General features: G+C 47.5%; 1 protein-coding gene across 2 annotated transcripts in view; it reads right to left on the bottom strand.

Annotated features, from left to right (window-relative positions):
• Dpysl2 (dihydropyrimidinase like 2) overlaps positions 1 to 25,723 on the bottom strand; it is a 103,756-nt gene that overhangs the window by 26,378 nt on the left and 51,655 nt on the right. For both annotated transcript variants that reach the window (XM_052732873.1, XM_052732874.1), the window contains exon 4: positions 3,181 to 3,345. In XM_052732873.1, coding sequence (XP_052588833.1) covers positions 3,181 to 3,345 — 165 coding nt within the window. The remainder of the gene's footprint in view (positions 1 to 3,180; positions 3,346 to 25,723) is intronic.

The following is a 25,723-nucleotide window of genomic DNA, read 5'->3' as shown; positions in this document are numbered from 1 at the left end:
AAGCAAACAAGAAGCTTGGAACAGGATTTCTGGAAATTGTTTTGGAGTTCTTATGATTTTCCTGTTTGGGGACATTGAAAGTCTGGCAAAATTTAAAGCTGCAGTGTGAATGCACTCACATAGCAGCATAACTCACAACAATCAGAAGCTGGAACGACCCGCCCCACCCCATCCCACGCCCGGTGAACATCAGTGGATGAACACACACACAAAATGAGGTCTCTGTGTAAGCTGGAACACCATTTAGCCTTACAAATGAAATGTGGCTGCATGGGACAATGAGGACGAGCACAGAAGCCATCCTACTGAATGAAATACCCCAGTTACAAAAGGTAGGTGCTGCAACACCCCATGTGCAGGAGGGACACAGAGCAGTCAGTGTCACAGAGGGCAGAATGGGGTTACCCGGGCTGGAGGAAGGGGAGGGGGAATTATGGAGACAGATTTTCATTTTATCAAGATCATGCAGGTGGAGGTGGATAGTGGTGATGGTTTGGGGAGTTTTTATTGCAGTGTGTGTGTGTGTGTGTGTGTGTGTGTGTGTGTGTGTGTGTGTGTGTGTTGTGTGTGTGTGTGCACACGCGCGCGCGTGCGCGCACGCTTATGCCACAGCATGCACATAGAGGTCAGAGGACAACTTGTGGGGAGTCAGTTCTTTCCTTACACCATGTATGCATTGGGAATCAAATTCAGGTCATCAAGCTTGGTGCCAAGTGCCTTTACCTGTTGACCCATCTCAGAGGCCCACACTGATGGATTCAAACCAAGGTGTAAGTTGAGCGAATCCACTCCACTGCACACTTAGAAGTGATTCAAACTGTGCATCTTAGGCTGAAGAGATCGCTCAGAGGTTAAGAACACTGGCTGCTTTTCTAAAGGCTTCAGGTTTGGTTTCCAGCACCCACCTGGTGGCTCATAGCTGTCTGTAACTCCAGTCCCAGTGGACCTAATAGCCTCTTCTGGCTTCTGCATGCACCAGGCACCCACACAGTGCAGAGAGACATGTGCAAGCAAAACACTCATACACATAAAATAAATGAATAATTTTCTTAAAAAAATTCTAACGTTTTATATATATATATATATATATATATATATGTATATACATATCATTTATCACCTTTTTTCAAAAAAAAACCTATCCCAAAATAAGTATTTATTCTGACTTTGACAAGAAGATGAATTACAAACTTCTGACTATGAAAATGGCCTTTTCTTTGGCAAGCTGTGGCTGGTTTGAAGAAGCATTTTTTTTTTTTTAAATGAGAAAAAAATCCATTAGTTTGGCAAGCAGCTGTCCATCCTAGCATCTTGGAATTCTTGCCTCCCGAGGCACCAGACCAAATATCCCTGTCCAAGAACCATCACAATTCTAAACAATTGTCTTGACAACCTCAGAGCTTCAGAGCTTAATTCAAGCCACCTGGGGATGCTGGAAGCTGCCTGAGCTAAAGGCCTCTGGGCATCCCAGTTTTTCATTCCATGCCAGGCAACAGTTGCTATGGTAACCTGCCTAGACTGATTTAGGATAGACTGACCCTAAGAATTAGAAGTTAAAATCCAACATCATCTGGTTATCCTCAAGAAGCAAGAGCGGTTCTAACTAGAAGCTAGAAATGCCAGAAATGTGTTTGGAAGCTCTGGGCCCTAGTCTGGTTCCAAAATGATTTTAGGGTTACCTCTTCAGAGGTGGGAAAAAAGTTACCGTAGCATTGAATGGCCATTAAGGAAAGCTGTTGCCTCCTAGCTGAAAAAATGAGATCTACTTCTGGATGGAGATGTATCACTGTCTCCTCTCCTAAGAGGGAATCACCTGGCTAAGGGACTGCCCCTCTGGAAGGCAGGTTCACCTTAAGCCATGCTAAAAAGACGGGAGGAATAATTACCCTTTAGCTAAGGTCACGAACTTTCCATCCTAGAATTCCAGCTCCCTCCTGGAGTAGGTTTCAAGGCTACAGCCATGAGGCTTCACACATCTATCTGCTCGATTTTCTGAATTACTCAGAAAAACGTCAACTTTTCCACTTCTTTCTACCTGTTTTCAAAGCGTGCTCTCTCTAACACTCTGAGCTTTGCTGCTTCTCCAGCTCCCCCCTCCTCACCCCGACACCCCCCTCCATGGCTGCCTGTCTGCCATGTGGCTGCCATGATGCCAGTTTAACCCAAGCAGCATGATCTTTTCTCTTTCTCTCTTCTCTCTTCCTCCGCCCTCCAGGCAACTCACCTATCTTGGGTTTTTTTTTTTTCTTTTAAACTCTATTAAAATGGCTCTTGAGTGTCAAAAAAGAAAAAGTAGGAGTTTGCAGGGTTGGGGGAGGGGGATGGTTACCTCCATGCTAGGAAGAAACTTAAAGAACATCTTAGTCCATTATTCACAGGGCAGATTTTCAAATTATTAAGATTCAAGTGTTTCATAAATTGCCCCACATCGCACAGCTAGTCTATGGACAAGCTGGCTTCCCATTCTAGAGCCTTTTATACCGGATCTGTGGGTGCTTTTCTCATCAGCTTCCACGACTAGATATTTGCCTCCACTTTTCACTCACAGCACGTACTGTTTCTGACTCTGAACTGCTAAGAACAAAAAAGTTAGTACTACTTCCCCACAAATCAAGACCCCGCCATACCAAAGAGTGACTCCTATTCCACAGCCAAGCCGAAGGGGGCCCAGGAAAACCATGTGGTTCAGCTCCACCAACTGAGTCCCCCCAAGTCTCCTGTGGGCAAGAGTCCTGGGGCACCTAGAGGTAAGTGAAGACACCTCTGGTCTGCCTGAGAACCCTTCCTCCTCAATCCCTGGGATTCTCTGAAGCAGAAAAGACCCTTCAGGTTGTCCCAGGTTTGAAGAGTCTCATAACCTCCTCAGCGAGCCTCATTCTTACAGGTTTGTATGACATGCTTGCCCCAAAACTTCAAAGACAAACCTAGTGCCACACTGGTCCTTGGAGGGCCAATCACTCCTTGAGACCAGATCCCTCAAGCCAGCGATCAGTCGGAAGCTGTTACACAAGAAGACACCCCAGGGCAAAGCCACACTGTCTTACTCCTATAGGCTTCTGCTCCCACACTGGGGTAGGACCCCTGTAGTCAGCATAAGCTGTAGCCTACAACCTCCCATCGATTGCTCGAGGAAGGCTTTGAGTCAAAACAAAGCATCTCCAGTGGAGTTGCAAGACCTACCGTGGTCCTTCACCAGAGCTTCCATCTCCTCCTGGATGCCCTTGTGCCACTCCGTGATGTCCACGTGCAGAGAATAGTCACAGCAGGACTTGCTGTCCGCCCACTCCCTCCATTGATCGAAAGCAGCCAGGAGGCTTGTCCCCGGCTCAGGAACCACATGGTCAACTAGGAAGGAACAGACATTGGTCGTCACCACGGGAAACGCATGAGCAGGTACTCACCCACTTGAACCCTGCACTGAGCCTCCTGGGTTCCCACTGGAGACAGCGATCTCTCCAACAATGTCTAGGAATGCACTTAAGCCAGCTGAGTGCCCAACAGGGAAAAACTTCGCATGGGACAGCAGACACGTGAAACCGGGCATGAACGACTCAGATCCAATTTATCAAATCCGCGTGCCTGAGACCTGGGGCGCATTCCGAGGACAATGAGTCCTTATGGACAATGGCGGTGTCAGAGGGCCAACTAGAGGAGCCAAGCCTTTCTTTGTGCTCCCAGCTGCTGTGAGATGCCCCAGTAGACAGCCAGGCCTCGGAGAGGCTGGAACGGGGCCATGTACGACGGGCCTCTCCAAAACAGCCAGCAGCTCACTCCTAGCCACTCAGGTTTCTACAGTGTAATTCCACTCCGTAATTTAAGGACAATCTTTCATCTTAAGAGTTTAAAACATTTTGAAGCTGAGCTTGCTGTAATATTATTACTAAGGCAGGCTGATATTTAGGACAAAGACCATGAACTCAGGCTGCTCAGTTTGTCCGCTGGCCCCACTGGTTGCCCGCAGGTGCCCCTGGGTACACTGCTCTGCTGTCCTAAGTCTCAGTGCTGCTTTTAAAGGGGATTGTATTACCTGCAGACTTTGTTATGAAGATCACGCACAGACAGAATGTCTACCAACCTTACAGGGCTCCTTGATTGAAATCCCCCGGTGCCTTCCTTTGCACTTCAAATACAGTTTAAAGTCCCCAGCAAGCCCTTCAAGAGCCTGGCTGACCCCCACAACAGGACCCTGAGACGTCTCTGTCTTGTCCTCTATCTCCAGCTGAACAGGCCATCTTTCAGTTGTTACATCAGGCTGCTTCCCCTCACCCCAGGGCCTTTGCACATGTTATTACCGCTCATAGGTTCCCTGGAGAGCTCTTGCCCCAGCTTCCTTGATGACATGAGGTTTTCTAGAACTATTATCGCCCATCTTTTGCACACACACACACACACACACACACACACACACACACACAACAAAGCACTAAGATTCCATCTGAAATTAGTTGTCCAAGGTTCAATCAAATTCATGCAACAATATGGAAAAGGCTCAGGACTCTGGGCTCCTAAAGCAATGAACTTTTCTTCCAAAATGGAATATTTCCTATGCCCAGGATCAAAACTTTTCAGATGCAACTACACTGTGATTGGCTTAACTTGGCTTCATACATATCAGAGATATGATCATCAGATACAGCAGTTACCCCTGTGAACCTCGTAAGCCAATATCATTACCAGATGGCAATTAAAATAGATGTATTTTAAAACACGCTTCTAGGTTCCTTTGTCAGAATTCTTTTTTTTTTTTTCACACTTGCTCACTGGGGACTTCTCAGGTACCATCTCAAAGAACCGGTCTATGTAACGACAGGGTTCCACAGCTACCTAGTGTCTAGAACATGGTGTCAACTGATGAGGGCGTTGGCCAAATGCTACCTTAGAAACTCCATTGTAGTGGGTAGTCGGTCCAGCTTTGACCTGAAGTACTACCCCCATTGAGGTTTCGGTAACTGTCAAGCCTAAAAGGTGGAGCCGAGAGAGGACCTTGAAGACCTGATCCGGATGGGCTGACTCTCTTGGTTCCTGGGCCCTGGACGCTGGAGGTAGACCAAGCAGAGTTCTCCAGAGAACACCTCTGGACTGCGCTTCACCTTTCCCAGACCTTGTAACCTATCCCTTCACTTGTAAGTTACCCCACAAAATAAACCTCCCTTTTAACTACGTGGAGTTGCCTTAATATTTAAACCAACACTCCATCAAGACAATTCCAATTTTTCACCCTAATCTGTGCTCTCTACTCCACCCTACTACCCCCAGCAACAACAAAAATATCACTTTGTTAGCAGCAAGCATTCTGGCCTGTCTGTGGCTAAAGCCTGCCTCCCCCTTCCCTCCCTCTCCCCCATCCCACGCTCCCAGGAAGCCAGGCAGACCTTGGAATACCCTTTATCTGCAGCTGCAATCCCCATGCACATCTGCCAGGAAGGGCAGACTCAAGCATCTCCCCAGAGCCTGGCTAGATCTGACCCTAGCAGACATCTCCAGTCTCCATCACAGCCTCTGTCCCTGACACGGTCGCCATCCACGGCCATCCTGTGGGTCTCTTACCCCTTTGACTCACCCTGTTCCTGCCCACGCCATGCTCCTTGCTCTGGCAGTGGCCCCTCGCTGAAATCCTCTCCCTCAATGCTTTCTCAGACAGCACCTCCCCATCAAGCTCATGAGACTGCCACCATCTTGGATTGTACTACCATCTGCAATAGCTTCTGAGCGACACATACACACATATCCTCACACACACACACATATCCTCAGTCACAGACATATCCACACATATCCTCACACACACATTCATACACACATACACACTCAGAGACACACGCAGTTTACTTGCATATACACTCACAAACACAGACACACACAGACACACACACACACACACACACACACACACACACACACACAGTACAAAGTATACGCTCCTCAGAGCAAGGGCCATGTTCAGATACAGGAGAAGCTCACTGAATGCCCTATGTAATCACTTCTTGGCACGCACATCTCGCCTTTCAATCAGTTGAAAAAACAAATGGGGTTAAGTGTTCCCTCGATATCTGTGAGCAACATTCTAGGACATCCCTAGGATGCCAAAACCCCACAGACAACTAGATCCCTTGCATTCATATGTGCACACTGCCTGCTACATCCATCTGTATATTTTGCGGGGAGGCTGAGAATTGATCCCCAGATCCCAGCATGCTACAGTTGGGCTCCACTCCAGACCCCCTCCATACACCTTATAGCCTCTCTATATTGCTTGCTTGCAGGACCTGATGCAATACCACATAGCACTCTGCCTGTGTGGACCTGGTGTTTGCATTGAGGCAAATTTCAACTTTGCATTTTGTAACTTTCCAGAAATTTTTTCCAAATGTTTCTTATTTGCGGTTTGGCTGAACCCAGAATTAATTGAATCCACAGATGCAGAATCTTTAGATCCGATGGGTCAACTGTGCTCTCCTGGTAACAGGGTCAGCTTTCCCATCCAACCCATAGGGCTGCTATGAAACCTGGAGATCCTCCTGCCCCACCCTGCTGGATGAGGAATGTTCCTTCTACCAGACAAGGTAGGAAAACGGCCTTCCTCAAAGCTGAGTTTTCTAAAATAGAGGTGATTTTAGGCAAAGTTAATATTACATCTACTCAATCACCAGCACCCTCCGTCAAATCAACCAACTCAACTTGGTACATTTTCTCTACATCTTTTTTTTCTACATGCTGTATTTTATTCTATTTCCTTATCTATAGTCTATCTCCTTCCCAGAAGCTTTAAAGCGGCTTTAAAAAGATACACAACCTAGTCCCGGCTGACACACCAGAATGCAGGTGTTAGAGGCAGGAGGAGCTTGACAAGTTTGAGGCCAACCTGGGCTACACAGTGAATAAGTCAGCCAAAGACACTCAGGAAAAATAGATAACAAGAAGGAAGGGAAAAAATGGGGGGACATTAAACAAATTCAAGAACAAAGTTGTATGTTGCATGTGTGTGTGTGTATGTGTGTGTGTGAAGACGTACATAAATGCATGCATATTTGTGTGTACATGTGTGCAGACCTATATAAATGCTTTGTTCGTGCCTATGCATGTTTCCACCTATGCAGAGGCATACATGCATGCATGCATGTTTGCATCTACGTTGTGTACGAATCAGTAGATGAACGTTTTGCAAGCTTCACACATCTATTAGATTTCAAGTTAGGCTCTCAGGCCAGGAAGTCTGACATCAAGCAGATCTCTTTCCTGGGAACCATTGCTCAAGAGGACACTGAGAACAGCAACGCTCAGTCTGGGAATAATGCTCAACCCACTGAGTATAATGATTATTTTAAATGTCTTAATACTGGATTGGATAAAATGGTTTACATCTACACGGTGAATGCTTTGATTTGCCCATTCCAGAGAATAAAGACTAAATTCTCTAAGTTCTGTCCCTAGACTGGCTCTCTTTCATTCTATTTATCCTGTCAGTAATAAACATGGCTGCTTTGAGATACTCTTAAGATTTCATATTTTCATTTTATGTGTAGGGGTATTTTGCCTGCCATGGAAGTCTATGCACCATGTGTATCCATGGTGCCTACAGAGGCCAGAAAAGGGCACCGATCCCCTGGAACTGGAGCTACAGGAGGTTGTGTCACCATGTGGGTGCTGGGAACCAAACCTGGGTCCTCTGGAAGAGCAGCCAGTGCTCTTTAACCACTGAGCCATCTCTCCAGCCTCCATGATACCCTTTAAGATCCTATGTGAGATCCTTACCATTAAAAACATACATGTTCATGCTCCCCCAGGGCTGGGCATCAAATCTAGTGTCTTGTGGGTGGCAGGCAAGACCATTTCTGAGTAACTGAGCTACACTGTCAGTCCTCTGACTTTTATGAGAAAAAAAGTTTCTTTCAACAGCCCACTTCTTTCTGTAAGATCTGTCTGCTTCCTTCTGCACCTAACGAACCCGAGAGAGCTCCATGCAGGATGCTCCATGCGGGATGCCTGCTCCGGGGACAGCTCAAGCAAAGAGCCTGCTGTGGCTCAGCCTTCCACAAAGCTGTAGGGACAGTGGCCAGGGACACCTACAGACCAGTAACAAGACCCAGAAAGAGACTCAGACACTGTGACGCCATGCTTCTCCATCTTCAAGGAACACGAGAAGTGTCTTGAGTGTAAACCCCGGTTCATGCCCTCATCCCTTGCCTCTGTTCTGGGACCACGGGTCCAGATGGGAACCTGAGGAAGTGAGTTTCTGATAAGCAGCCATTCTGATTCTGGCTGAGGACAGACTGTTTTTCCATTCGCCTCTCCTTCCATTTCCACCCACTAGGCCTTTGAGGGCCTGTCCACCACACAATGGCAATGCCACTTTCAAAACAGAACCAGTTCCCTAGCTACCAGGCTAGGCCCTCCCTCCACAGCCAAAGGCAGTATCTGATTAGTGAGCTGTGGGATACCCAGCACTTGAGAGAAAGAGGCCTATTTCCTCTAAGCTAATGACACTTGCAAACGTGTCCCTGGTGTCCCTGAACGCCTGCGTGAACTTTCCCACCGTTCTCCTTCCATGGAAGGTCTCCTGGGAAGAGCTGTTTCTCGGGAACAGGGCAGAGGGTTATGACCATTTCCGGAGGGAGCAGGGGTCCTTGATGAGGATGCAAAGCAGAAAACCACTCACAGAACATTTCTCTGGTGACCTTCCTGGGTTAGCTGTCCCTGTGAGAAAGGCACAGCCACTGGCCAGCAGCCGGCAATGACAAGGGGTGAACAACAGGGTCGAAGCACCCCAAAACCTGGGTCTGCTGCCTGTGGTGGCTTCCCTTGTGGGTGTTTACTGAGATTTCCGGACTCATCTATAACCATGCACAGCGGAGGAGGGTAACACGAGGCATAGGGAAGAGTATCTGTGAAATGCCTTCCACATGATGGCTCTCATTCCCTCCTCAGAGCATCTCCATAGAGTCCATTGACACCGGTCCTCCTGTTATATGATGAGCCAAGCGCATGCCCTGGAAGGATGGCCTGGACATGCTCTCCGTGAAAAATCCCAGAATTTCCAGAGAGTGATGACTACAAATTGTCTTAATTCTGAAAGTTCTAAATTCCAAAATGCTCCAAAATCTGAAATATCGTGACACCCGTGCGACGTTCCACACTGATCTCATACCACAAGTGCCAGCCAAATTGCAGGCCTGCTACCCAGTTGTACAGAATTGCTTTCAGGGGTCAGGGGAAGAGCTTGATAGGTAGAAGGTTTTCCTAGCATGCCTGTGTCTCGGTCTCCAGCACTGAGAAAAATCAGGTCTGTAATCCCAGCATTCAGGAGGTGGAGGAGGCTGATAGATCAGAGTAAGATGGAGGCCAGCCTGGTATACATGAAACTGTCTCAAAGAAGGAAAAAAAAAAAAAAAAAAAAAGGCCTGGACATTACATAAGGTCAGTAATAAACCTTTCTTAGGAATTTCATATTTAGACCTGAGACTTATCTTCAAAATAACTCTTTATGTATACGCAAATATCTTACTCTGAAATTTGAAGCTCTTCTTATCCCAAACACTTCAGATGAGGGACACTGGACCTGTATTATAGCCTGTACTATTTCTACAAAAACTGTCAAGGGATTCTACCTCTTTTTAAGAGCTTGACTGAACATAAGACAAAATTCACCCAGTTAAGGGCACAACTCTATATTTTTAGTATATTCACATTTCCATACAAGCATCATCCCATCTAATTTTAAAACACAATCCCCAAAGAAGTCCGACACCCATCAGCCGTCCCTCCTCATCCCTTCCTTCCCATTAGCTCCAGCCCAAAGCAGCCGCTAATCTGATCCCTGTCACATCACAGGAAATAGAAGTGTACGCTGTGGGGTCTTCGGGGTCGCCTCTGGCACTTCCACACATCATGAAGCTTCCAAGACCAGCCCAGACCAGCCACTCCAGCATGAGTCAGCACTTTATCCCTCTTTATGACCTGCAGCGGCTTTGATAGCCCATCCTTAAGCTTTTGGACATGAGCAAAATATTAAGACACAAGGAAATCAACTGCAAACTTGGAAAACCCGAATACAAAGTCCCTTTGGAATCTGCAGTATTTCAAAAGACTCAGAAATTTTAATTTTTTTTTTTAAGATCATTGTAGGTTTTATTTGTGTAATGTGTGGTATGAGTGTGCGTGTGTTTTCATACGTGTGTATGAGTGAGTGTGCATCCTTGTGAACACACATGTAGAGGTCAGAGGTTGCCATCTGATGTCTTCCTCAGTCATTCTACACTGAGGCAGAGTCTCTCACTTGAACCCAGAGCTCACCAGTTTGGCTAGTATAGCTAGCCAGCCAGATCTGGGGTTTTCCTGTTTCCACCTTCTGAGCGCTGGGAACCCACACACTTACATGACAAGCACTTCCCAAGCCCTCACATGCGATTTTTAAAAAAAATGGTGCAGAAAGATGTCTCACACCCTTCATCTAACTTCCCAGTTTGTACCCTTCTCTGGCTTCCGTTCCCATTTCTGACACGTACTTGGGAGGGGATCTGAACAGCTAAACAGCAGGCCTCTGCCCAGCTGAGTGATACCGGCCCCTTACCTCCTCTCCTCTCCCATGACCTTCATTTGCCTCAGTGTCCCCCAGAACCAGTCTTGGTCCTAGCACTTGCCAGACAATGGAGTTGAGGGATGGCTCCCTCTTCATACCAAGCAAAATTCCCCCCATAAGCACTTAAGTGGGGGACATTGGTGATGGCACCTGTCACACCAAGGGAGCTGCCTGTCACAAGATACCTAGAGCTGCCTACCTCTGAAGTCCACCCACCCAGACTTCCTTCTCAGAGTGTGCCTGGTGGGAGGACGTGACCCACTCCTTCCGAGCTTCAGGAAGGATAGTTCTAGGAGGACGCAGTCAGAACAGGAGGCGGAAGTTGGGAGCGAGGCAGAGGAGGTCGGCACTGCTAACTCAGAGAAGTCTGACGCTCAAGCCCTTCGAACAGCATCTCGAGTCTTCACGCCTATCCCAGAGAAGCCTGCGTGTTCACAGCACCCAATTCAAGAAACAGCAGCTCTCCTCCTCTCCAGGAATCATCAGTGGTGAGGAGGGGACCATGAAGCTGTTACAGTGTCACACCCCAGCCTGTATTCTTTCACAGCAATCCTGTCGACTCACATGGCATCCTGGCTGAGCTCATCCCAAAGTGATGTCATGGACCTTTCCTTTCACTGATACTCGGTGTAGGTGGGCAGGGTGGGAGTATGACCCTCCAGTCACAGCTGGGGGACACGCAAGCCCTGTGGTTTATCTGCTATAGTAATTTGAATGAGAAATGCCCCTCTAGGAGCTCAGTTTTTTGTCAACTTGGCCCTCAGCTGGTGGCACTGCTTAGGGAGGTTTGGATCGTTTAGGAGGAGTGGCCTAGCTGAAGGAAGTGGATCACTCTGACAGTCCTTTGCCTTGATGCATTTCTGTTTCACCCTCCCTGCTTCCTGCATGTGGGTGGAGATGTGATTTCTCTCTCTGCTTCTTGTTCCAGCAGCCTGCCGCCATGCCTTTCCCACCATTATGGACTCTGTTTCTGAACTGTGAGCCAAAATAAATCCTTTCTCCCCTAAGCTGCTTTGGTCATGGGGTTTTATCATGGCAACAGAAAAGTAACCCGTCCAAACTGGGGGTGTGAAGCAGTTGCCCTTGCCCCCAGACTCCGGCGACAACCATCTTCCAGGCATTGTGCTGGTTACCCATTACCACACTCTTGTCTGCCTTCCAAACACAGGCAGGTCCCCTGAAGCAGGCAGCTCTAAAGGGAACCCCAGGGTCAAAAGACAAATACCCCCCTGTGTGGGAGAATATGGATTCAGGGCATCAGGTTAAGAGCTTGTCAACATGTCAGCACCTCATAAAACCCTTTCCTCCTTGCAGCTCACACATGTACTCCTGGCAACCCAGATCAAAGCCAGGCTAATGAAATCTGTGTGTCGTGATGAAGGGTCATTTATAACATGCAAATCCCTTGGAGAGTGATGAGTCAAATGATGAGCAGTAATTCCCTGACTCATCAAAAGCAGATGCAGAGGGGGTAAGAGAAAACATGGAGGGGGTGAGAGCTCTCAGGCCATCTGCAGACAGCAGGAGGTCAAGACGTCAAGAGCAGGTCCACCAGACTCAACTGGGCATGGCCCAGGCACAGGAAGAGAAGGCTCAGAACAATCCTCTCCACCACAAACAGCTTTACTTGCATTCTAGGGCTTGATGGTTTGAGCTCATTCATTCGTAAAGGTTGTACACGGTTTGGGCATTATCTAAAAGTTTTATCAAACCATGAGCCATGTGGTGTTTTGAATAAGAATGGCCCACACAGGCTCATATATTTGAATGCCTGATCAGCAGTTGGTAGAACTGTTTGGGAAGGATTAGGAAGTGTCACCTGTTGGAGGAAGTATATCACTTGGGTGTGTGTGAGGGGGTGCCCACACCATCCCCAGTTAGTGCTTCAGATCCCTGCCTCCCGCCCGCTCGCTCCTTCCCTTCTCTCATGGTTGTGGATCAGATGTAAGGTCTCAGCTTCCGCTCCAGTGCCATGCTTGTCTGCCTGAAGCCATGCTCCCTGCCATGATGATAAAGGACTAACCCTCTGAAACTGTAAGCAAGCCCTCAATTAAATGCTTCCTTTTATAAGCTGCCTTGGTCATGGTATCTCTTCTCAGCAACAGAACTAAGACAAGTCACATGGCTGGAGAGATGGTCCAGTGGGCAAAGTGGTCAAAAGGCTTGCTGTCCAAGCATGAGGACTACAGTTTAGATCCCGGCATCCACATGAAAGGCAAGCGTGCACCCCAGTACAGGGGCAGCCACAAGCACGTCCCCTGGGACTTGCTGACCAGCTAGTCTAGCCAACACTGAGTTCTATGTTCAGTGAGAGACCACTTCATAAAACAAGGTAGAGAGCAATGTGGGGGAGACATGTACATACACAAGTGAATACACACACACACACACACACACACACACACACACACACACACACACACACACACACACCCCAGAAACCTTCAGACCTAACTATTGATCTGCAGAAGCCCTCAGGGGGCTTTGTACACGGGCTGTTACCATGTGACCACGAAGCCCACTGACATAAGCTAGCTGGGCAGCCTCTACCTGGAGAGATTTTGCAACTGAAATCAGAAGGATGTCAAAGGTCTGCTGGGACCACCCACCGTTTTCCTGACAAAGAATCCAGGTTCTGGGCAAGTTTTGAACATGACATGGTCAGGGCTGTCAAGATGGCCCAGTGGGTGGAAGTACCTTCCGCCAGGCCTGGTGACCCGATGTTTGATGTCCAGAACCCACAATGTAGAGGAAGAGAACTGACTCCTGGAGGTTGTCCTCCAGCCTCCACTCCATGCACTCCCCCACCATGCATGAACATACCCTAAACACTAAATAAATGTATTGGTTATTAAAAAAAAGATTTTTTTAAAGATGCATAATCAGATGGAACAGCTTTGGAATTTAACTCAGGTCTGAATCCTAAATACTTGTTTTCCTTTTCACTATAATAGAAGAAAATGTTGCCCATCATCCTACCACCTTACTAATAATTATTCATCATCCATATTATTCCCCAGATCTGTCAGATAGACACATATATTTAATGGGGTGTAATCACAGGCCATGCTCATTTTTAGTTGTGTGGGACTTTATTTTATCTTAAGAGCATGTTGTGTTACCATCTTTTTGATCCATCTTCTAGTAAGAATTATCCGTGGGGGTGTCCATCAATTTCCCTGAGGAACAACTTATGGCTTTTTCTACATCCCCCAATGATGCATAATGTTCTTATGAACACACTCATGTTCCTAACCGGTCCCCTACTTCAAAGTCTTCCCTGGAGAGGATGCTGGGGTCAGCACAAAGGGATGGACTATGGCACTCAATTCACATGACCAAAGCAGAACGGCTTCACTCTGCCCCAAGCAATTCACGGGGACGTCACTCCAGATAATACTGGTGCCCACTTTACGGGTTTGCTATTTCAAGGGGTGAACACAACACCCCCTTCACTCTTCTTGGCTGCCTTTGTTTTAGAAAACTGGCCACTTTCCAAGCTCCATCTAGGAGGACCGAGGAAGACAGGAAGGATTCAGTAGGCCAGCTGTGCAGAGTGACTCACAGTCTCACGAGAGCCTGGTCCAGTGGCCACTTGGGCCATAGTAGCGCTCACTCTTGTCCAGTCTTTCTTCAGCTACCAACCTGCATCCAGGACAATTCCCAGCTAACGCTGACCCGTTAGGCGCGCACAATGGAGACAGGGTTAGGAGGACAGCCCAGGCCCTAGTTCCTAGCACTGAGAAAGCCATGGCCCATCTCTACTTCACGTTCACCTCCCGGCACCAACAATTCATAGATAATACCATCCCTGCAGCAGAATGACACTACTGTCGCCTGGGGAAGGAATCGAGGAGAAGCAAAGGTGAACGCCCTAGCCAAATGCTGCAGGCTCCGGGCTGCTCAGCATTTCTCCAAGAAATGTTGAAGTCACTGGCTGAGGGAGGGGTGGGGTTCCTGTTTCCTGTCATTAGACAGGCACTCTGGGTCAGACGCTGCACAAACACCATCACTGACAGCAGCTTATGTCCCCTCACCAGAGAGAGAAACACACTCTGATTCTGATGGGTGTGTCATGCCTGGAATTCCTCTAGCTCTGACATCCTAAGAGGGACTGTGCCCAGCCCTGCCAGCACCCTGCCCTCAGAAACACTGCAAGTTCCCAAGCTCACCAGCTCTCACGTGCTCAGTGCAGACCATGGGGACTCACTCATCTGAAAAGACAGAATGAAATACTTGCTTGTTCAAAGACATGTCAGAGGACCAGGAAAATCCTTATTACGTGAGAACAGGCCCCAGGGCCCTAACTGTCCACTCCAAGCTCGCAGGAAATGAGGACATGACAAGCTGCAGGTCTGGCCTTGAATCCAGGCACTACCACAGATGAGGTCCAGGAAGCTGAGCAAGTTAATAACTCCTCAGTGCCTCATTTTCCCCATCTGCAAAAGAGGTATAGCCACGTGTCTACCCCATAGTATTGGGAAACTGAAACCACAGTGTCGGGTTCGCACCTGGGTACCCCTCTCACTGCTTGTAGAACTTCAGGGTTCTTGACCCTCTCTGGGCCTCAGTTTTCTTATCTGTAAAACAGACATTATTCTAACACCTGTTGTAGCACAGCAGCTGTCCAGGCCTTACGACAGGACATCCTATGAAGTCTTCGTCAAATGACTAAGTAACACGGGACAAAGCTATTTCTGCAATTCCCGGCCAGTGCCGTGGTCCCTAAAGGGTGAAGCTTCTCTTGGGGAGACCAGCCACACGACCCAGCAGCAGGGGAAGGGGAAGGAGGGTGGCCTCGAGCAGGGAGTTCCAGCAAGGAAGAACAGGGTGGGGGGGGGAGGGGGGGGGCGGAAACTGGATAAAGACTCTGCAGAGGGAAGGCCAAGGCCACAGCACCACAAGAAAGGCTTGGAACTATGAGTCATCCCTGAAGAGGAACAGGCTTCTTCAGAAACAGACCAAAACCCAAGGAACAAGACGAAGCTGTCCTATTTACGGGACAAGTGGGTAAATGGCAGAGATCCTCTGAGGATTGTCCGCAAAGGCGACATCTCAGTTCCTGGGGAAATTCCCTGCACTAACCCCCACCACCCCCCACAACGGGACACCAGGATACAAAACAAAACAAAACAAATCTTCCTATCTGGAAAGTGTTAGGATCAGGTAAATTTGCTTCCCAATGTTAAGAGGACTCGAATGTGGGCGGGAAAGCTGCCAATCAGAGCAGATAGCAAACTGGCCTCATTAGCAGAGCTCTCTGTCATTCCAATAAAAAGCAAAGCAACCTGATCCTACAGGTTCCTAGAGATCTCCCCAAACATCAGGCCCATCCACAGCAGGCTTTGCAAGTGCATGAGCAATGCTTACTTTCAAAACCCCTAGGGACACAGGAAGCCCAGGCTGGCTGGATACCTGACTCACTCCCTTTCCCATGTGTATATATATGCACACGGATGTGTGTGTGTGTGTGTGTGTGTGTGTGTGTGTGTGTGTGTGTGTGTTCATGTGCACATGGGTGGGTGTATATGCATGCATATGGGAGTTCATACATGCATGGAGGCCTGTGTGTGAGTGACAAGGAGGAGGTGGGGTGGAGGCAAGCTCCCCTACCCTACTTCTTGGGGCCTTTGGGCCATTTAAGGGAAATAGAAGAGACACTTCCCAATTTTCACCACAGTCTGCCAGAAATAAACTCCAGACGATGAGCAAATTGCAGAAAGAGTGAAGAGATGTGATGAGCCTGGGGGACCGTGGAGGACAAACTAAACATTTTCCACATGACGCTAGGTCAACCCTCGCCGGCCGGGCTGGGCTCTGTGAGCACCACCTCAGCACTGGCCGGGCTGGGCTCTGTGAGCACCACCTCAGCACTGGCCGGGCTGGGCTCTGTGAGCACCACCTCAGCACTGGCCGGGCTGGGCTCTGTGAGCACCACCTCGACACTGGCCAGGCTAGCCAGATGAGGTGGCTGGAAAAATATGTCATTCATGACACTTCCTCTGTTTATGTCAGCTTTCAGTTGCCCTGGGCTACAGGACCACAGATTTGGTGCCAGCTTGCCAAAAATAAGAGATTTGGGGGCAGGGTGGAACATCAGAAGAGAAAGAAAGAAGGAAGGAAAGACAGAGAGAGAGAGAGAGAGAGAGAGAGAGAGAGAGAGAGAGAGAGAGAGAGAAAGTTAAGAAAGGTCATATACCACAAGGCTCCCATGTGCAAAAATGCAATTAACTTGGTTTTCATTCCAGAAGGTTCCTCGTCCAGAAGACAGCCCAAGGACACACTTGAGGACTTAGTCTTCCCGTTAGCAGGGACTAACAGCAGCACGCACATTTACTTATGCAAAGCTAGTATACTCCCAAAAGCCCAAAGGCCACAGACAATAACAGGAAAGGACGCTGTGCCAATCCATGAGAAGGGTCGTGTTTACATTACTCCTGATGTCCACACAGAAATACTACAGCCCGATGACAACGACCCTCTGTGAAAACACAGATTGAAACAAACACAACAATGCTCACACCTCTATCTGAGGGCACAGTTTACAGCTAATACATGATTAGCATACCGGAAGGAGCGACTGGCTCAGATACTACCCACAGGGGATACAGGACCCCATCAGTACACGGACAAACATACCCCCGCTCCCCTTGTACAAAAGCTGCCAGGACGGCTCCCTGTGCAGTCAGGAATAGATCAGCTTTCTGGGCTTGGAGCTAAACTAAGAAACAAAAACAAAGGAACTGGCCTTCACTGTTTGTTCCAACATTGCACAATGCCTCTTCCATCCCCTCCAAATGAAGTCCCACAGGGAAGGAAGACTCGGTGAGGTCATTTGTTGACTGGGTTCAATTTAAAGCAAAAAAAAAAAAAAAAAAAAAGAAGAAAGAAAAAGTGATGGGTGTTTTCCTCCTAGGAACCTGGACTGATTTCAAAAGCACAGCACAAACCATATCACGGCCTCGCTGGAGCCTGACACAGCCACGACACTGGCCGGGGCCTCCCTTTTCCACTGGGGATGATGGCTCAATGGGTCTGTTTTGTCCCTGGTTAATTAGAAAGGCTGAATAGAGCCGATCTGGACAGTGCCTGACAGGGACTGTCAGGACAGAAACCTGAAAAGGGACCTGTGCTCAGTTAGCATCCCGGGGATGCCCACCAGCACCCCACCTCACATCAACACCGGCATGTGCTCGCAATAACACAGGCTCACAACAGTCTCTCCCTGTTCTCAGGGACAGCAGGGCTAAGGCAGGGCAACCCAGGTGGCCAAGCACAGCTCCAAATGCAAAACCAGCTGAAAGCTGAAAACCTGGCGACCCCTAACCGCACTTCATCCAATCAGCCGAAGAAAATACTCAATGGTCATTTGTTTTCATGAATATCTGTATCATTCTTCTATCCATCTATACACACAAATGTATTTTAAATACAGCATTAAAATAGTATACTATATAAATTATTCATCATTAAAACGCTCTCTTTAAAATAAAAAGGGGGGGAGTCCATTCGGCACAATGCTATTTGCCTGTCGTTCCAGAATTCAGAGGGTGAGACAGGAAGATCTCGTGAGCCTAAGAGTTTAAGACCATTCTAGGCAACAAAGAGACTGTAAAGCAAAAAATAAATAAAAAATAAAATAAAAAATGAACTAATTATGGCACTGACAGCCAAGCCTAATGGCTGTTCAATCCCCAGATCTACACAGTAGAATGGGAGTTCCAAGTCCCCCAACTTCTCCTCCAGCCTCCATGTGCATGTCGTGAAGTAGACAGACACACACACACACACACACACACACACATTCATGTGCACACGAGTGCAGGAGAACAAGGCAGGTGTTGGATCCCTGGAGCTGGAGCTGCATGCAGCTGAGAACAAAACGCAGGTGCTGGAAATGGAACTCGGGTCCTCTGCAAAGGTAACACGAGTTCTTACCTGCTGAGCCTTCCTTCTCCCCAGGTCCACCTCCTGAGACTCTGAGTTTGTAGAAAGTAATTATTGAAGAATCTTTCTTCACAACAGAATTAAAGAGTCTTTCTTTTAATTCACTAAGCTTTTCTCTTAGGTAGCATATGTAATATTATATTCTTAAAATCCTTAGTTTTGTGTTGCTCCTGTAAAAAGGATATTTAAATTATCTTTTCCCATTGGTTATTTATGGCTTATTACAGTACATAGAAGCTTTTAACCTTAGTACATATTTTCAAGCTGATAAGCTTAATAAACTTCTCTATAAAAAAATAGCAAATATTTTCTTCCATCAGTCCCTTTGAATAGTTAAGAAATGCATTGAAAAAATATTGCAATGATTTTATTTGCTTTGTTTGTGCAGGCAGCAGTTCTGAGTCCCACTTTCCTGTGGTGACCCTGATATCCAATAATCTGCTTGTTTTCTATGTATGACCTTGAACTTGTTATATCAGGATTAGCAAAACAGGTTAAAAACTGAGCACGTACATGTCTATAATCCTAGCGCTGGGGGGATGGGGGGTGTCCGGGGGCACTGATACACGGCACAGCTCAGGGGAACCCTGAGAATGAGCCGCCGAAGAAAGTCAAGTATAAAAGCACCCAGGTTATGATTCTACTTACATGAACTGTCCAAATAAGAAAATCCACACAGACAGAAAATGGACTCACGGTTTTCATGAGTGTGGAATGAGGAAAAGACACAGGTGACCTCAACCCTGCCCTAAGAACAAATCCCCTCAGTGCACCACCCAAGAAATGACGATAACAAAGAAGATCTAAGTCCAGGGTGTCCAGCTCCACCACTCCCTCAAGGGACAGACTGACATGGGTGTTACAGCCAGGACTTATAAGGGCTTTGTAACCGTGATCTAGGATACCAGACTCTCTCCTGAACTGGAATCCGTGCCCAGCAGGAGAGATGTCCCACCAAGGTGGTGAAGGAGGAAGTACACGGGCCGCCCTCCCCTGTGAGGCACAGGGCTCAGTGAAGCAAGTCCTCATCTTCAAAGCAAGGCAAGAAAAATGTTTCTCTAGACAGTGAGACGGGGAGAATTGCTATTATTTGAGTGTGTCCCCCAAAGTTCACAGCGCTCCCAAAATTAATGTGTTTAAAATTTCACCTCTAAGTTCTTATGTCAGAGGCAGGGACTTTAGGAAGTGATTAGGGCTAGAGGAGGTCATAGGGATGGGGCTCCCATGATGGCAATGATGATTTTACAAGAGAAAGAGAGGCCAAGTCTGGCCATGTCTCACCATGTAGCACCTCCCCTCTGTCGCTTTGCCCCAGCCCCACTGCCCTCTCCCAAAGCCACCACCATGTTCTTGGACTTCTAGACTCTCATCAATGAACCCCAAACCCTCTGTGCTTTATAAATGCCCCAACCTGTGGTAGTAGAGCCATAGAAAGTAGCAGAAGACAGGAAGTCTCCAGCAGCCCCAGCTGAACACTCTTAACAAGAGAGAGAAATCAGGTAACAATAAGAATGCACCTCTGGAACACATCAAAAACCACTTCAGAGCAATGACAGCCCTTTAAGGAGAGGACAGAAGCATGAGAGATGGACAATAAAACAATGGCCAATGCCAAAGTCACTTCGCAAAACAAATCTAGCCCCCAAATCTCCCAGGAGTCAGATAGTCTTAAAAAAACAGTTGAGCTGTCAGAGGGGAAACTAGTAGGCCACCCCTGGAACTCACCCCAGTTCTGTCTAATCTACAACACCCCGAACCCTCACTGAAGTGCTAGGTGGCAAGAGAGGCTTCAGACAGGCAAGGAAGGCCAGGCAGACACGGAGCTACTCACTGGAGCTAACAAGCAGCAGTCTATCCCAGAACTAAGGTCTCCTGATTCCCTCCTTGATATGTCCTTGAGAAAGTGAGGCCTCACATTCTTTCCACTCCACCTCATGCTTCCTCAGTGAATCCCTGGGATAGCTACACAAAGGAAAAACAATGCGAGACCGGATCCCAACCCCAGACTTGGGCGATGCTCCTCCCTGTCCCCCGGACTCCCCCAACTTCAGAAGACACCTCATCCCTGGGGTGTGTCGCAGTCAGAAATAAGGAGGGCTGAGCTGATGAACCTCACAGAGACATGAGAAAGAGGAGACCCAGAAGCCTTTGGGGACAGCCTGCCTGGGGACAGTTGGCTCAAGCTGGCCCTACACTGAACAGGGCTTGGGGCCGCTCACAAATGGGATTAAGTTAGACTGGTGAATTCAGGGCATCAGTCACTACTGGGGGCTGCTGTCCAAATAGCCCTCTGGGATGCAGGGGAAATCTAGGTCATGGAGGCAGGGCTTCTGTGGGGAGATCAGAGACACTTGGTAGACTACCACAGTGGCAAGCCTCTCCTCCTGGGTGTAGCCACCCTCTTAGTGGGAGATGGACAATAACTGATCATTTTCTCCCTCTATATTACAGAAAAAGGAAAGGCCCTTTGAAGTGATGGTTGGTTGGGAATGCAGTATAAAGCCTGAATACCAGAATCTTCCTGCTGCTGGGAGATTGGACGGAGCCTAATCCTGCAGGCAAACTCACGGGAGGGCTGTGCCCAGGATTTCTGTGGCATCCACAGACATTCTAATAATAAATAAATAAATAAGTAAGTAAATAAATAAATAATCATGAACGCTTTGGGCTGAGGAAACAGCTTAGCTGGTTAAGAGCTTGGTACTTGCCTTACAAGCATAAAGACCTGGGTTCAATCCCCAGAGTCCACATAAAAAACTTGGACATGGTGGTATTCGCTTATGACCCCAATACTGGAGAAATGGAGATAAGTGGATCTCTCGAGCTGGCTGGCCTAGCTTCCTTGGCAAGTTCCAGGTCAGTGATAGACCAATTCAGAGAGACCAAAAAAATAGTTAGATGGTGCCTGAGTAACACAAACATGCATGTACATGCACACACGCATGCATGCAGTCAAGTTCTCTGGCTCTGGTCTGAGGTCCTTATCTATGCTCAGAGTAACAAAGCAAGTCCCGTGGCTTCTCTGGGCTTTTTCCCATTCCTTCAGTTCTAGCCTGATAATCAGCTCTTGACCTTCAAGGTCAAAGGGAGGACCGGAAATGGGGGCCCAGAGTTTGCCTATTGCCAGTGCACCGAATCAATTATCTGCACTTGAAAAGGAACTTTCTTCTCAGGTCTTGTGACGAGGACAGAATCCTGTCCGTGACTCCTGCTGGTCCGTAGAGGAGTTCAGAGGGCATCTATGAGGTCAGTTCTCATCAGAGTTCATCGGAGGACAAGGGAACAAAACAGAAGAGCGCCTTAGTGGTCCAGCAACACGTGTCTGCCTTTGCTTGGATCAGCCTGGCTGGTGAGACAGTCCCAGTGTCAGACACATTAACAGGATGTAGACTGAAGTGCATTAATCCACTGGACAGGACCTTAAATGTTTGTCCTCAGAGAAGTTCCACGCACAAAATGACCCATCACACAACCACAACTACTCAAGCTGTGACTTCCTGTCACTTCCCACTTCCCACTCTAAAGCCAAAGTTTCTTTTCCTCCAAAATATTAAATGCCCACAACCCCTGCTCCACACAGTAGGTTTCAGAGTAACCCTGAATACTTGTCAGGTCTCTGGGGACAGGGTCTCTGACTTATACTCTCTCCTGGGTTTAAGAGAGGCTCTATTCAGCCTGGCTTTTATCTATTATGATGTGTGCTGATAATGAACGAAAGCACAAAGTAACGACTACCAGCTATGGGAAGCAGGAGAGGCATCTGCCATATGTCTCTTCCTGAATCAGCCACTCATGGTACAGAGACCAGTACTTTGATACTGGAGCCCTTGGTCTGATGCTATGAAACAGGAATACAGGGCTCACAGTGCCCACCCAGAGGGGAAGGAGCTCTGCTTCCTGGCAGGCCTTTCCCGAGCCCACTTCCCTGAGTCACAGGCATTATATGACTAAATGGTCCCTTAGCCAAAATACCCACTGGAAAGGATTTGTCACCAAGGCTGGGAGAGGAAAGACCCAGGGTTGTAGCCTGGGTTCCTCAACAAGTGACAGGGCACGACTGTGGAGCAGGGCATATGGGTACCAACTCAGGGAGGAATGGACACCAGCATACAGACTGGGTAGCAGGGTCCACCATGAACACCACAGAGCTCAGTGTGCACAGTAGTTCAGAAGAGGTGCAGCACTGGCCTCATTCGAATTCCAAAGACAGCTGAGAACTGAGATCCAATAAGAAGAGTGTCCCAGAGGCACAACTTTATATCTACAGGGCCAGACATGCCGCCAAGAAAATCCAGACCCCAGAGGAAAGAAAAAGTAAAAGTTACAATTTTGACTTTAGTTTGTCAGTGTTTTTTCTTGCTGTACTCAAAGGAGGGACCGCTTTACGTAGACTTGATCATAAAACACACTTTGAACTCTCTTCCTGGTTCCATCAAGTACTGTGAAATAACAAACACAGTGAGGCGGTAGGTGACAGAGACAGACAGATGACTGATGGGACAGACAACACATAGGTGGGCAACTCAATAGATTCTAGAAAGGCACATTTAATCCTGCAATAGACGAGCTAGACAGAGGCCGATATATATATATATATATATATATATATATATATATATATATATTAAATTGATGCACATGTGACAGATTAAATAAAAAAGATGAATGGATGACAGACAGAGAGACAGATGTAGATGGATGGGTCATAGAGCGAGCAACGACCTGAAGAATGGTAGCATCCCCCAAAAATTTCAAAACTGAAATACCAACCCCCAAGAAGATAGCATTAAGAGGTAGGGCTTTAGGAGGTGGTAACTCCATGAATGGACTTATTGTGCTCACTAAAGAGGTCCAAGAGAACCCCCCAATCATTTCCACCATGTAAAGACACAGTGAGAAAACAAGCGTCTGTGACTCATAAGGCGGGCCCTCACAGACACCAAATCTGCTAGCGTCTTGATCTCAGACTTCCCAGCTGTGAGGAAAACATTTCAGTGGTCTGTAAACAGCCCTCATACGGTATTTTGTCATAGTAGCCCTAGGTTAGTAAGTAGGTAAGTGGGTGGACAGATGGATCTTATGATTAGATAGATAGATAGGTAGGTAGAGATAGGTGGCAGATATAAATATATGATAAACAACTTACAGATGATAGAGAAAAAGATAGATGGTAAATATAGACAGATGATAGGTTGGCAGATAAATACATACACAAATACACAGATGAGCCATACCAGCTAGACTAACAGATGAAGATGGATAAGCTACGTGAGATTCACACACACTCTATACGTATCAGAATAACCATTTTGCAAATATCATGGTACAAAAAAAAAAATCTACAAATCTCACTTGTTCTGTACATAACCATAAGAAATAAAAGCCTTGTCATGCTCACAGATGTGAAATTGCTACCTAGAAACACATTGGGACGGTGGCTTCCAAACAGCAAACACTATAAGGGAAAACCAGGTCAGGTCTGATTCTTGGTGCTCTCCTGTCACATAAAGCTTATCCTCTGAAGCGGTCCAGTGAGTTTCACCTAGCCTCAAGAGTGGAGCTGGGATAAAAGATCTGAATGGTTGCCCGGAATACCCTGATTCTATGTTATTACCAAGATCTTTTGATTCCTTGCACACAGGCTCCCCACAAGGACGGACTCCAGTCCTGACCTATCATTAGAGGGAGACTAGGTCATAAACACTACTGAGTCAACCTAAGACAGTAGGCTTCTGGCAGAAACACAGCACAGCGGGTGGCCCGTGGGCCTGGGGAAGGCAGCCACCCCTGCCTGATGTACTTCTGCCCAGCACTCCTCTCATCTCGGAACTCCCGCCTCTCCTCCTGCTCACTGCCTCTCCTACTCACTCCAAGTCCTAACCAGTGTTGGGGAAGGAAGGAAGAGAAACCTTCCAGACACCAAGGACAGCAACAGCAATGGAATCAGGAGGCTCAGTCCCATTGCTTTCCTAAGATTCTTGAGGAAAAGCGGCTTTGCAAGCCACGCCCCCAACCAGGTCTTAGCAGTGACGCCCCTCCCCTTGCAAAGAGGAGAGAGCAGAGCAGGGAACAGCCCAGAGGGCACCTCTAGCTTCTACAGACCTCCGTGAACATCCATTCATTCCATTTCACCAGAAGTCCAACTGTCGAAACAAGATCTTAGATGTTGGAAGCTTCCAAACTAGCAATGCGAAACCCATCTAGAAATAGAAGTTTCTGTGCCTGGGGTTTGTTAAAAACTCCCCAGGGGGGTCCAAATGTGCAGTTATACTTTTTAATGTTGGCCAGAGATCACTACAAAATTCCCTCTACTGGAGAGGGGCCTGAACCACCACGACCCAACTTCGGGCAGTATCTGCTCTATCATTAGGGGAACGTTCAGTCACATTCTAAAGGGGCTGCCTCCCGAATGGGCTAGCCAGAAAGAACTCTAATTTCTACTCACTGTAACCCCCTTTACCATTAACCACAGCAATGAGGCTGACAAACGGCAAAGAACTTGAATAAATGGCTTCACCCAACAATGGCCACAAGTCTGAGGCAGAGCCCTCAAAACCCAGAGAAATAAGGGATTATTGCTTGGGAAGAAATGGAAAATATGGCTACCCAAAGAGGAAAAGAATGGCACAAAAAGAGCCTTAAGGGAGTAACAGGGCCAAAGCTATCGACGACAGCCACCACAACCCAACAACACGTCTCTTGGCCAACTAGTGCCTAAGGCACTCAGTTTTGTTTTTAACCATTACACACCATTTATTGTCTGTGTACCTACTGGTGTATTCTGCATGAGCAGATGTGTGTGTGTGTGTGTGTGTGTGTGTGTGTGTGTGTGTGTGTGTGTGTGTTTATTCTACATGAACAGATACAAGCTCCTGTGATCTGAATGAGAAATGTCCCCCACAGTCATGGGTATTTGAACATTTGGTCCCCTGTTGGTGGCGCTGTTTGGGTAGGTTTAGGCAGCAGAATCTTGCTGGAGGAAGTACTTCACAGGGGTCAGACTTTCAGAACTTAAATCCTCCAACCACTTCCAGTTTGCTCTCTCTGCTACGTGAGGATGGTTGAGGAGTTCCTTATTCCTGCTACCCTGCTGCCCTGCCTCACAGCCACGCTGGACTCTTTTCTCTCTGGACCAATAAAACAAAATAAGCCCTTTCTCCTTTAAGTTACCTTGGTCACAAGGTAACTTATTATAGCAAC

The sequence above is a fragment of the Peromyscus californicus genome, unplaced genomic scaffold (assembly GCF_007827085.1).
Source record: "Peromyscus californicus insignis strain IS unplaced genomic scaffold, ASM782708v3 Scaffold_12__1_contigs__length_115047231, whole genome shotgun sequence".
Lineage (NCBI taxonomy): Eukaryota > Metazoa > Chordata > Mammalia > Rodentia > Cricetidae > Peromyscus > Peromyscus californicus.
The sequence above is the reverse complement of the archived record's forward strand: the minus strand, read 5'-3'. Positions and strand labels throughout refer to the sequence as shown.